The 11,714-nt window shown below is 32.6% G+C and overlaps 3 protein-coding genes across 7 annotated transcripts; 1 reads left to right on the top strand and 2 right to left on the bottom strand.

Annotated features, from left to right (window-relative positions):
* The first annotated feature begins 246 nt into the window (after positions 1-246).
* Positions 247-4,737, top strand: bur (GMP synthase burgundy). Its single transcript, XM_018031635.2, has 9 exons — positions 247-388; positions 1,232-1,497; positions 1,572-1,784; positions 1,864-2,161; positions 2,310-2,787; positions 2,877-3,118; positions 3,193-3,363; positions 3,447-3,878; positions 3,952-4,737. Exons 2-9 carry the CDS (start codon positions 1,280-1,282, stop codon positions 4,051-4,053), a joined length of 2,154 nt encoding a protein of 717 aa, XP_017887124.1. The 5' UTR covers positions 247-388; positions 1,232-1,279; the 3' UTR covers positions 4,054-4,737.
* On the bottom strand, positions 4,357-8,333 carry Rev1 (Rev1 DNA directed polymerase). 4 transcript variants are annotated; one of them, XM_018031632.2, is made up of 6 exons: positions 8,280-8,333; positions 6,814-8,218; positions 6,292-6,733; positions 5,059-6,223; positions 4,716-4,858; positions 4,357-4,548 (listed from the first exon to the last, which is right to left on the bottom strand). In XM_018031632.2, the coding sequence occupies exons 1-6, from the start codon at positions 8,331-8,333 to the stop codon at positions 4,395-4,397; spliced, it is 3,363 nt and encodes a 1,120-aa protein (XP_017887121.1). In that variant the 3' UTR covers positions 4,357-4,394. The 4 variants fall into 4 exon arrangements, with proteins under 4 accessions (XP_017887121.1, XP_017887122.1, XP_026672896.1 ...); XM_018031633.2 differs by lacking the exon at positions 8,280-8,333 and having other exon boundaries at positions 6,814-7,885; positions 8,053-8,145; XM_026817095.1 differs by lacking the exon at positions 8,280-8,333 and having other exon boundaries at positions 6,814-7,864; positions 8,053-8,138.
* A 649-nt stretch (positions 8,334-8,982) lies between these two features.
* LOC108629105 (mitochondrial 2-oxoglutarate/malate carrier protein) lies at positions 8,983-11,457 on the bottom strand. Of its 2 annotated transcripts, none has more exons than XM_018031494.2 (6): positions 11,130-11,457; positions 10,230-10,445; positions 10,015-10,145; positions 9,777-9,947; positions 9,600-9,699; positions 8,983-9,524 (listed from the first exon to the last, which is right to left on the bottom strand). In XM_018031494.2, the coding sequence occupies exons 1-6, from the start codon at positions 11,186-11,188 to the stop codon at positions 9,323-9,325; spliced, it is 879 nt and encodes a 292-aa protein (XP_017886983.1). In that variant the 5' UTR covers positions 11,189-11,457; the 3' UTR covers positions 8,983-9,322. The 2 variants fall into 2 exon arrangements, with proteins under 2 accessions (XP_017886983.1, XP_017886982.1); XM_018031493.2 differs by lacking the exon at positions 11,130-11,457 and adding an exon at positions 10,783-10,998.
* Positions 11,458-11,714: the final 257 nt, after the last annotated feature.

The following is an 11,714-nucleotide window of genomic DNA, read 5'->3' as shown; positions in this document are numbered from 1 at the left end:
ATGTCATTCGTATATTCGATAAATGATCTAGGTAAGTTGTGTTGTGAGCGAAGTTAGTAACCAAAAGAACAATTATTATACAAAAGATTTCATTAGATACATAAAGAATTGCCTTATTAATGATCGAAGTGCCATTTTTATGGAAGAATTTATCGGAGGCTAAATATCAGGTTTCTTGTCACTTCTTTGTTAGGAACTTTCAAATTGTAATATTGGTTTACTCTAAGACTTTCAAGCTGAAGGTAGCCTGATGTCTGATTGTGGCTATGGCTATTGCAGGCGATTGAATGGCTGCCTCGTCAAAAGGGTGCACATTCTATTTTGCTGTAATTAATTTTACGTTACTTGGTGATTTGTCCGTGAAATATTCTCTGTCTCATATAATTTGGTAAGTCTCTCGATATACTTCGCTAGCGATTAAGAAAATGATTTGTATAGTGATTATGCTATTATAGTACTTCCATTTCTAAGAAACGTGCTCGTAAAATTTACGGCCGGTTATTTATTTTTTGTTAAACATCATATTTAATAGTTTTCCCTTAAACATTGTTTCAGTCGTTCCACAAACTGTATAAAATATATGTCTGCATACTTCTAAAGAATTGTGAGGATTAAATAAAATACCTCTAATATACAGTAGTTGTCAGAACTTATATTGAGTAGCAGTACATAATAGCATCTTTTATATTTACACATTACATGTCTTTTAGCTATTGTTCATAGAAGCGAGATCTGGAAAATTTCTCTATTTATTACAAAAATTGTTTCAAAATGTTATTAAAATAGGAAATAATTATATTTGCGAATGTGATATATGATTCAATCTTAATCATCTGTTTTTAGTAAGATTGAAATGATGAAGCAATTCGTACACAGTCACACTCGAATAACGTCTCTGACCTATGATTATTTACTAATAAGATCATGACCCATTTACAAGTGATAATACACAGAACAAGATCTTTTCTTCTTTTTGTAATATATTTAGCCTTGGTGTTATGTATTAAACATGATCAGAAATATATTTGTCTTCTCTATTTTCATATTTTGACAGCTATTCAAATGTTAACAGATGGGATTTATTATTTAATTTCTTATGGGATTATAGCAGATATATATCGTTAGAGATTTCAAAGACATTCTTATGTACTTTTCATTGTTTACGTATTTGCGTGTTCTTAATTACAATTAGGTTTAATGGGATTAGTAAACTTATGTGAAAATTTTATAGGATTATTGAAATCACAGCAATAGCAATAGCAATATCAGAAATTCTGAAATGGAAAAAAGCGCGGATGGATTATTGTTTCGCGCAGAGAGAAATAATGGGGCTAGTGAAGGAACACTGGGCATGGCTTGTGATGAAAAAGTGGCGATCCTGGATGCAGGAGCGCAGTATGGGAAAGTGATCGATCGCAAAATTCGTGAATTAAATGTTCATAGTGAAATTCTGCCTCTCGACACGTCTGCATTTACCCTTCAAGAAAAAGGCTATAAGTACGGTCATCATTGTAATTAAAATATGATGTTCATGTTAAACAGCACCTATTATTTCAATTCTAAATTTTTAGAGCTATTATAATTTCTGGAGGTCCAAGTTCGGTGTATGCAGAAGATGCACCTAAATATGATGCAGATATTTTCAGAATAGGTATTCCAGTACTAGGTATTTGTTATGGCATGCAAATGATAAACAAGGAGTTTGGTGGCACGGTAATTAGTAAGGATGGTCGAGAAGATGGCCAATTTCCAATTGAAATAGATTCCAAGTGCCTGTTATTTAAGTAAGTAAATGCAAAAGAACGTGCACTGGATAATTTTTATCTTTAGAGTATGATGTATTTATAAAAAAATATCTATCAGGGGCTTGGAAAAAGAACAAATGGTATTGCTAACACATGGAGACAGTATAGATAGGGTGGCTGATAATTTTCACATTACTGCCAGATCATCAAACTTTATAGCAGGAATAGCGAGTGATAAAATGAATTTGTATGGAGTACAATTTCACCCAGAAGTAGATCTTACACCTAATGGAAAAACGATGCTGCACAATTTTTTGTTTGGGATTGCCGGCCTTACTGGCAATTATACACTTCGCGGCCGGGAGGCTCAGTGTATTCAATACATCAAAGATACAGTTGGCAACAAGAAAGTTCTGGTAAGATACACATTTATATATATTTTAATTATTATTAGAATCTGTAATTTGTGAAAAAAGATTCTTAGAATTGTGATACTTGTAATAATTATATAAAATGTAACCAATCTTGGAAAATATCAATTAAAATAGAAAAAAACGATCATAGTTATTAGTGAGCGGAGGTGTGGATTCTACAGTATGTGCAGCACTGTTGCATAAAGCTTTAAATAAGGATCAAGTCATAGCTCTGCATATCAATAACGGCTTTTTGCGGAAAGCGGAGTCACAATATGTGGAACAAATTTTTGCACAATTGGGAATCCGATTAAAAGTCATAAATGCTGGACGGTACTTCATGCAAGGAACTACAACGGTACCCTTAGATAATGTAACGCCCGTAGCCAATGCAAATACCATTAATAATAAAGGAATATGCGGGACTGCAACTAGTCCGAGAACAAGAGTAACTAAAATGTTATGTCAAACAACCAATCCAGAAGAGAAACGAAAAATTATAGGAGATGTTTTTGTAAGAGTAGCCAATGAAGCAATGGCAGAGATGGGTCTCAAGCCAGAAGAAGTGTTCCTTGGGCAAGGCACTCTAAGGCCTGATCTTATAGAAAGTGCGAGTGCATTAGCTAGTGGTAAATTGATAACTGTAACTTTGTTATTTTTTATATCTATTACTAAGCAAGAGAAAAGTATTCTCATAAAATATAAACGCTTCTGTCAGGAAAAGCAGATGCAATAAAAACACATCACAATGATAGTGAACTTGTTAGAACGTTGAGATCACAAGGACAAGTAGTAGAACCATTAAAAGATTTTCATAAGGATGAAGTCAAACAATTAGGATGTGATCTTGGCTTGCCAGCACCACTGGTTACTCGTCACCCGTTTCCCGGGCCTGGTCTTGCCGTACGCATTCTGTGTGCAGATGAACCTTATATGGATAAAGATTTCTCGGAAACGCAGGTATATCTTTGTTTCGTGGCGACTTTAAACAGTGTTATTATAAAATAATAAGTTTACAATTGAATTAATTTAAGGTGATAGTTAAAATAATGGCAGAATACGAGCAAATGCTTCAAAAAAAGCATGGATTATTGAACCGTGTGGAAGGCGCGACGAGTGAATCTGAACGTCAATATTTGAGACAGCTCTCTAGTTACCGTCATATTTCCGCAACACTTTTGCCTATACGCAGTGTAGGAGTGCAGGTAGAATTTTTAACATTCTCTACTGATAATGTAAAAATTCAGTGAACCTTGATTGACGAATGAAATATTTATTTCATTCTTAGGGAGATCGAAGAAGTTATAGCTATGTAGTAGGCTTATCTAGCGAAGAAAACTTGTCCGAGGGAATAGAGTGGAAGGATTTGTTGTTCCTCGCTAAATTAATTCCACGTGTATGTCATAATGTAAATCGTGTATGCTTCATCTTCGGCCCTCAAATACATCATCCTGTAACGGATATCACACTGACTCATCTTACATCGAACGTGATAGCTACGCTACGACAAGTGGATCATGTAGCAAATTTAGTACTAGCTACCAACGGCTGTATGGGAGCAATCAGTCAGATGCCAGTAGTTTTAATTCCCATACACTTCGATCGTGACGCTGCTTCTCGAATACCTTCATGCCAACGATCAGTCGTTCTTAGGCCATTTGTTACTAACGATTTTATGACTGGCACTCCAGCTATTCCTGGGGAGGAGTTGCCGCTCCATGTAAGTAGTTCAATATATCGCAAGAGCGAAATTGTTACAGAACTGAAAAATTAACAATAAATCGTGCCCGTAGGTGGTGAAGAAAATGGTGACCGAAATATCTTCAATACCCGGTATCTCGCGTGTTTTATACGACTTAACATCCAAACCGCCAGGAACTACCGAATGGGAGTAGTAAACGCTCATCTCTGACTTACCCTTTCTATTTTTTCACCTTCCCAGCGCGTAACAATAACAAAGTAAAAAATATATTTAAAAATATATATAGATATATATATATATATATATTACAAAAATACGTACGAATCCGAAGTTTATGACTTCTTACCGATTTATATGAAACCTTTGAGCAAAGTACTTTAAAAAAAATATGTTCTCTCAACTGTAAGTTAATATGTTACCTAATAATACTGATACTGTGTTCAATGAAATTGAAGGTAAGTATCATGTTTGCTTGTAAATAGGTTTCTTATTAACCTCATTGTAAAAATATTAATTTATTAAATTCCGAAGGGTTTACATTACATCATTGTTACATTGCAAAAGGTTGCATTTGATTGGTGGTACCATTAGGTTGCTGTTATACTCAATTTGCATATAATGTTGAACGTATTTTACTGTTTTCCTATATGTCCTATGCCAAATGCAATTTCCACTTTTTGTCATACATCTAAAAATGCGAACATAAATAAGTTAATGTATTATCTTTAATATCGTTTTTATTTAACAGCCGTAAATGAGTAAAATAATATCTATTCCCTAAATCCTCTGTGTTATATTAATGTCCACCTGTTATAAGGGTGTATGTATGAATATTGAATAGAGAATATAGATTACCTGTGCATGGTTTTCAATAAGACATGTAAATCTTCAATGCGTTTCTTTTCCGGTAGCATGCTAAGAAATGTTGCAAGCGATAAAAAATCTACTTCGTTTATGATATTAGAATTAGTGATCCACATTTGTATTTGCATTTTCACCTGCAATACCAAATATTTTATATCTGCATTAATTCTGCAGGAAATGTTTGTAAAATATAACAATCAGATACATTACCGAGCATGCATCCCTTACCCCATACATCGATTAATTTAATCGAAATTAAATAGTCTTATCGCTCTAACATTTTTTAAGCTATCATTCAAATAAAAGATAGGAAAATAAAAATTGTAAACCCTACCTGCTCTAAAGGTAGATTAAGCAAACGATTTACGAGACTGATTAAAACGTTTTGATGTGGATTCATATTATCATTGTCTTCTGCGATAGTACGATTATGAGAAAGAATAGCCTCAGCTTCAGCTGCAGTAATTTGATCATTCGACTTCTGTTTCGTTACGGACGGTATCAGAGATTTTATATTACTTTTCTTTATATCTGGCATATTCTCACAATCATTCACAGTTTTTGTTGATTTGATTACAGTTTTCACATGTTTTTTCTTACTCTTTTGAAGTATAATTTTGCCATTTTTACCGTTCTTATTTTTTTGTTCTGGCTTCTTAGTTTCAACGTTTAGTAATCCAATATTGCGAGTTGCCTCATCAGTTTTATTTTTTGAACACTCGGCTTTTTTGCTAGTGCAATACATTTGAACATCGCGTCTTAAATCTTCCGATAATGCGGCTAAGAATTCTGGATCTACTTGTGAAAAAGATATATTTTGCTCATCACGGTTTATTTCTGCTGGAATTTCATTGTTAATTGAAGACGAAGAAGCACTGTTCTGATTTGTAGTAACATTGTTCTGATCCCGATTTTTTGTAGCACTATATTCATTAAGAATTTCGTTCCGTATACTTTCGGGTAATTCTATCAGAACTGACATATCGATGTCTTGAATAGGTGGCATTTCTACCTTTGCTGGTCTTGAAATGCCAGATTTAGTTTGTTTAAAAAAATTATCTTGACGCGTTTGTATATTCTTTTCTGATGATTTCTTATTCAGATTTTCTATATTAACAGTTCTAGTATCTTTATTATCTGTTGTCATACTTTTACTTTTATTAATATCCAGAATCTCATTTTGTATATCTTCTGGAAGTTCAGAAAGAACCGACTCGCTGATACCAGATGAAACGTGTAATTTTAGTTCGGTATTGACAGATCCAATTCCAGAATCTGACATATCGGTATTTGCATTTGTTAAAAATTGAGTTTCATTATTTTTATTTATTTCATTAGATTTATTTATCTTACTATCTTGCTTATTTTTGTTGATAAAATTTATTATAGTTCCACTGCGAGCTTTACTTTTTAATATTTCTAATCTAGATATTTGTATACCAATTCCTCTTGCGTCTTCAGGTGGTTTTTGCATTTGATTCCAAAGTGCGATGACTTCCCTAAAGCATACCCGAAAAATAAATTATCTTACTACCTATTGTATAAAAACTAGTACTAGTTAACTTACTTCGTTACAATCTCAACATCATTTATAGGAGCGACAAGATTCTTTGACTTTGTCATGTAATCACACATCCCATGCCCCATAAATTTTTCAGTTTCTCTAGGTGCCTCTTTTGCTCTAATTAGAAGCTTTAATGTAATACATCTACCCTTCGCGTTTGCCTTACTTAGTCGATTGCATACTTCGCAAGATAATTTCTTTAAGAAATCTATTGCATCGTTATCTGATTCGAATCTTATACCATAATTGACCTCCGCGGAGACCGATTTTCTTACATGTTCTAAATTAAGCTTCGAATTATCTATACCACGGCAAATATTGTACAATAATTCACCTGTCTTTTTGCCAAAATCTTTTTGTAACGTTGCCAATGAAATCGTTTGCAATTCTGCACACGTTCGTATATTTATGCTATTTAATTTATGTGTTGTTGACCATCCGACTCCTAATATAAAAATTAATCTCATTACTAAAGAACAATAGAATATGGCATATTAAAATCCCAATCAATTCACAATATTCTACCTGGCAAGTCTTGCACATTCAAGGTATTAATGCAATCATTAATATGTCCTTGCTGTATATAAAACTGACCATTTGGCTTTGCTTTCTTTGTTGCTAATCTAGCTAATAATTTATTACTTCCAAAACCTGTTGACACAGGACAACCTGTTTTGCCTTTTATCTCATGCCTAATAACAGTTGCAAATTCCATTGGTGTTAATCCGGATGCTTGTAAAATTTGTGTACAATCCGCATACATTTCATCACAACTGACTGCTTCGATATCCAGTGTATATGATGCTACTGTATCATACAACATGTAAGAGACTTCAGTATAGCCTTCAAAATTATATGCTATTGTCTTTAAATTGGGGCATATTTTTAATGCTTCTCCTAAAAACATGCCATTTTTCACCCCAGCTTTTCTAGCTTCATAGGAACACGATGCTACTTCTGATAATGAACCATGTTCTTCATCTTTATTATCCAAAGTTTGTTTGCTATTGCTCGAAAAATTTCTGTTTCCTTTTGCATGCGTTACGGCCACTGGAAAGCCTTTCAATTCTGGTCTATCTCTAAGGCCAACTGAGACAAAAAAACAGTCCATATCTATGTGCATTATTATAGGAGATTGATTAGCCTGTGTTCTGTTGTCTTCTTGTAAATAGAAGCTTGATTGAGAATCAAGTAATGATTCATTTAGTGTAGAATTCCTTAATACTTTTAATTTATCAAGACCAGGAAATTTTCCAGTGCTTTTATCTCTTAATTCATTAACATATTCTTTGAACGTTGCACCCATTGTTGATATATGATGCAATCTTGAATGGCTATAAAATTCTGATATAAATTCTGAATTTTTTGTCGAATTAGTTTCTCTTGAATTCATTGGTACTGCAGAATTTGATGTACTTGGTTTCATCATGGACTCTTTTGGGATTTCAATTTTATCATTATTATCATTTTCTGAACTATCTACTTTATCTTTTTTTGTAGTATTTCGCACAGGAAAATTTGTTTTGTTTTCTTTACTTGTTACTATGTATTTTAATGCAGGTTGCACATCTGAGCACTGTGAATAAAGCAAATAGTTCTGGAAATTTAAAAGCTTATTAGCTTTTATGCTATCCACAATCCATTCAGGCTTACAGATAGGTACTGGGTTTTGACTTTTCTTGTACATTATTATTTTAGAATATGGTAAATTGGATGCAATAATGTGAGTGGTTCCTCTAGGTCTCATATAATGATGATATGTACCCCCATGTCCCATCATTAAACGACGAAGTTCATCTGCAGTCGGATCAGTGTATCCATTTACAAAAATTGAAACTCCTTCAAATATATTTGACGTTTTAATTTCCTGGTTTGCTTCATCATGAAATTGTTCTTCCAGTTTTGCTTGTTTAGCAGCCATATATCCACCCTAAAATTAACTTATATCGTACATCTGAATCTAATTATTGTCAATTGTACTTTTTACGTACCCAATCTTCAAATCCATTTTCTCCCCACGCTTCACCTTTTTTCTTTCTCGACATTATAATTTAAAATAAAATACGAGCTAATTAGAAATTTGATAAATGTTCATAATTATTGAATTTACTTAAACATGTGCCATCAACTAAGTTCGAATGATAAAAAGTCATCGTATAACCTTATAAAAGTATAAAACATTCCATACAATTTGGGTTGATTGAATAGGTAAAATATTTAAATAACGTTGAACATAATGCTCATGTACGAAGTATAGATTATCCATGTTGATCGATTTACAATGCTATATTCGACATTCAGCATTCAACATATTACGGTATGTATCGCGGTCAATATAATACGAAATACGAGACGAAAGGTCACTTCACTTGAGTCTCATTACTCCCATTAACTATGCTGTACTAAATATGTGAGCGAAATGCGTCCAATAATTGATATGTTTTACTTTTCCAATAAATAAATAAATAAACCGTTAATGTAAACAAAAGAACACATTATTATATACACGAAAATATTTGTTTTCATTTATTTAACAGTTATTTACATAACAATGATTTATTTTACATAAGTGGAATACATATACAAATAGGAAACTGATAGCACTTTTTAATTGCCTTCTCATTACATTGTCTCATATAAATTTCACAAAAAAAACATTGTTTACATAACATATTAAAACAACAATAAATTTTCAGAATGTTTCTAGAATGTACTGTTCATATGGCAGTAGGAATTCCTGTTTATAAATATAAATTATATCGCGTTTGTTAAAATTAATTAAAATTGTAGTCAGAGTCACGACAAAGTTTAAAATCATGCTATGCACACACAATTAGTAGGTATCCAATGTTAAAGATAAAAGTAACAAACTTTGTGCGTGTGATACATCTAGTCAAATATTAGTAAACGGAGTATTGTATACTTTTAAAAACATGAAATAAAGATATCAAATGAAATATAGACAAAAGAGATATCAATTAACAAGTATATAGACCTTTCTTTGAAACTTTCTTCGGATTTTTCTATTAAATTGTTATGAATCATATCCTTTATAAAAACTAAACATTTGTTCTAGGAATATAAATGTTAGAACAGTATGTGGACCTAAGCGAGCATAGTAAGGGAAGAATCCTTTCCATAATGAAAATATCCCTTCATTTCGACACACCTTAATTATCACGTCTATTGCACCTTTAAATTCTGGTTTACCATCCACAACTTTCATGTTCTGAATCCTGTAAGTTATTAATAATGCAACCTGTGAAAGCATTCCACACCTGTTTTACAGTTTAGTTCGATCAAATATTTACCTTGTTTTAGCAATATCAACTGGCATAGAAGCAGCAGTTGTTATTAAACCTGATATCATAGAACTTACGAAGTGTAAGGTAATACCATCCGCAAAATATCCTACTCAAATAGATAGAAAAGGACATTAGCCTGATGTTACTTATATGATTACTAATCATGTGCATGTCTCTACGAACCAGTATTAAGTAACATTTCTTTAGACTGAGAATATGATGCTAACTGAGCTGCATTTACAACCATAGCTCTCCCCATTGTTGGGACAGTACCTGTCCATAATGCTAAAAAGCCTTCTTCTCTAGCTATTCTAAACAATGCATTAAATGCATTTGTATAATTGCGTCTCTCAGCTAAAAATATAATATTGGGTCACGATTATGAAATCTCTGTCGAACGAGATTGACAATATAGGCGTACCAATAGGTAGTCTGCCATCAGCAGTCATTCTAATTAGGGCAACTTCAGCAGGAGTACCTACAAATGCTCCTACACAACCAGCAGTACTACCTATTAAGGCTTTCATAAAAAAATTTGGTTGGCTATCTTTTCTGGGCACAGAAAACAAATGCAGATAGTATATGTGATATACTTTCTTCACATTGTTTACATTAATTTATCAGGCAAGTACTTACGAAGCTACTTCAGACAACCAGGTATATATACCAAGCCTTGTAGTTGTATATGTGCCCTGACGTAACAAACCAGCAGATAACCCTGAATAAAGAGCTAAGACACCCTCATTTTTAAGTATTGATGATATTACACTGATGGTTGATACTCTTGTGCCGCTCAATTGCATTCGATTTTTTATTAAGTCTAATGGTTGGACAAAACACGTTGCAGCCATTCTGGAATAAGATAGTCAATTGTTTGCAAGTATGCGCATTGCCCATTGACAATTGAAAAGCTGTGGAGCGATTTTTATATTTAAAATTAGTTCAAAAAGCTAATGCTTATACTTTTTAAAATTCTAAGCGATTATGGTTTAACAATATACAACTTGTAACAAGTACATCATATAAGTATCTAAAATATATTGAATTTGTTTCTACAATGATTTTGTATTAACATTTCTCAGAAGTAAAACAAGTGTCTAGTTGAATAAGCCATTCTTTCAATTTCTTAACGACTTTCAGATGTCCTTTTCGATAAATAGATTGTATAAAATAATAATAAAAAACAAACCCTGCTGTTCCACCAAAAAGGAACTTTATTGAATTTGGCACTGCTTTTTGATTACTCATTTTAACGATAACGTATGATACTTAAGCTGACAAATATCTTTGAAGATAGAATAAATGTCTAAAAATGATTCGAAATTCAAAAAAATATTCACAGAACTTCAAAACAGAAAAAGCGAACGGAGGTTTAATATAGACCGTTCGAGAGCACTAAAATAAGCTAAATAGTATTAACATTTCTCAGAAGTAAAACAAGTGTCTAGTTGAATAAGCCATTCTTTCAATTTCTTAACGACTTTCAGATGTCCTTTTCGATAAATAGATTGTATAAAATAATAATAAAAAACAAACCCTGCTGTTCCACCAAAAAGGAACTTTATTGAATTTGGCACTGCTTTTTGATTACTCATTTTAACGATAACGTATGATACTTAAGCTGACAAATATCTTTGAAGATAGAATAAATGTCTAAAAATGATTCGAAATTCAAAAAAATATTCACAGAACTTCAAAACAGAAAAAGCGAACGGAGGTTTAATATAGACCGTTCGAGAGCACTAAAATAAGCTAAATGACGGCTTATCAAATTCACGAGAAATTCCATCCTTCGTTAGCCGATACGACCGATACTAGTCGTGATTGTCGTGAAATTTCTGCAGTTTAGCGACATCTTACTCGTTTGAGCCAGCGAAAATAGGACAATACAGGAAGCTACTGATATGATAGAACTACGCCGATAATATAGTCTCCCCTCTTTTTATAAATATCTGTAATTTTCTATTCGATAATTTAGGTTCATAATTAAATATTAATTTATGGAATTGTGCATTAATAAATTAATACGAAACATGAAAATAAACCACGCCACTTACAACGCATTGCATACATCATCACTATTTTTAGTTATCAATATATGTATATTAAAAAACAGTTTTG

Source organism: Ceratina calcarata, unplaced genomic scaffold (genome assembly GCF_001652005.2).
Source record: "Ceratina calcarata isolate Rehan_Ccalc_2016 unplaced genomic scaffold, ASM165200v1 scaffold554.2, whole genome shotgun sequence".
NCBI lineage: Eukaryota > Metazoa > Arthropoda > Insecta > Hymenoptera > Apidae > Ceratina > Ceratina calcarata.
Note: the sequence above shows the minus strand (reverse complement) of the source record. Positions and strands in the feature narration are given on the sequence as shown.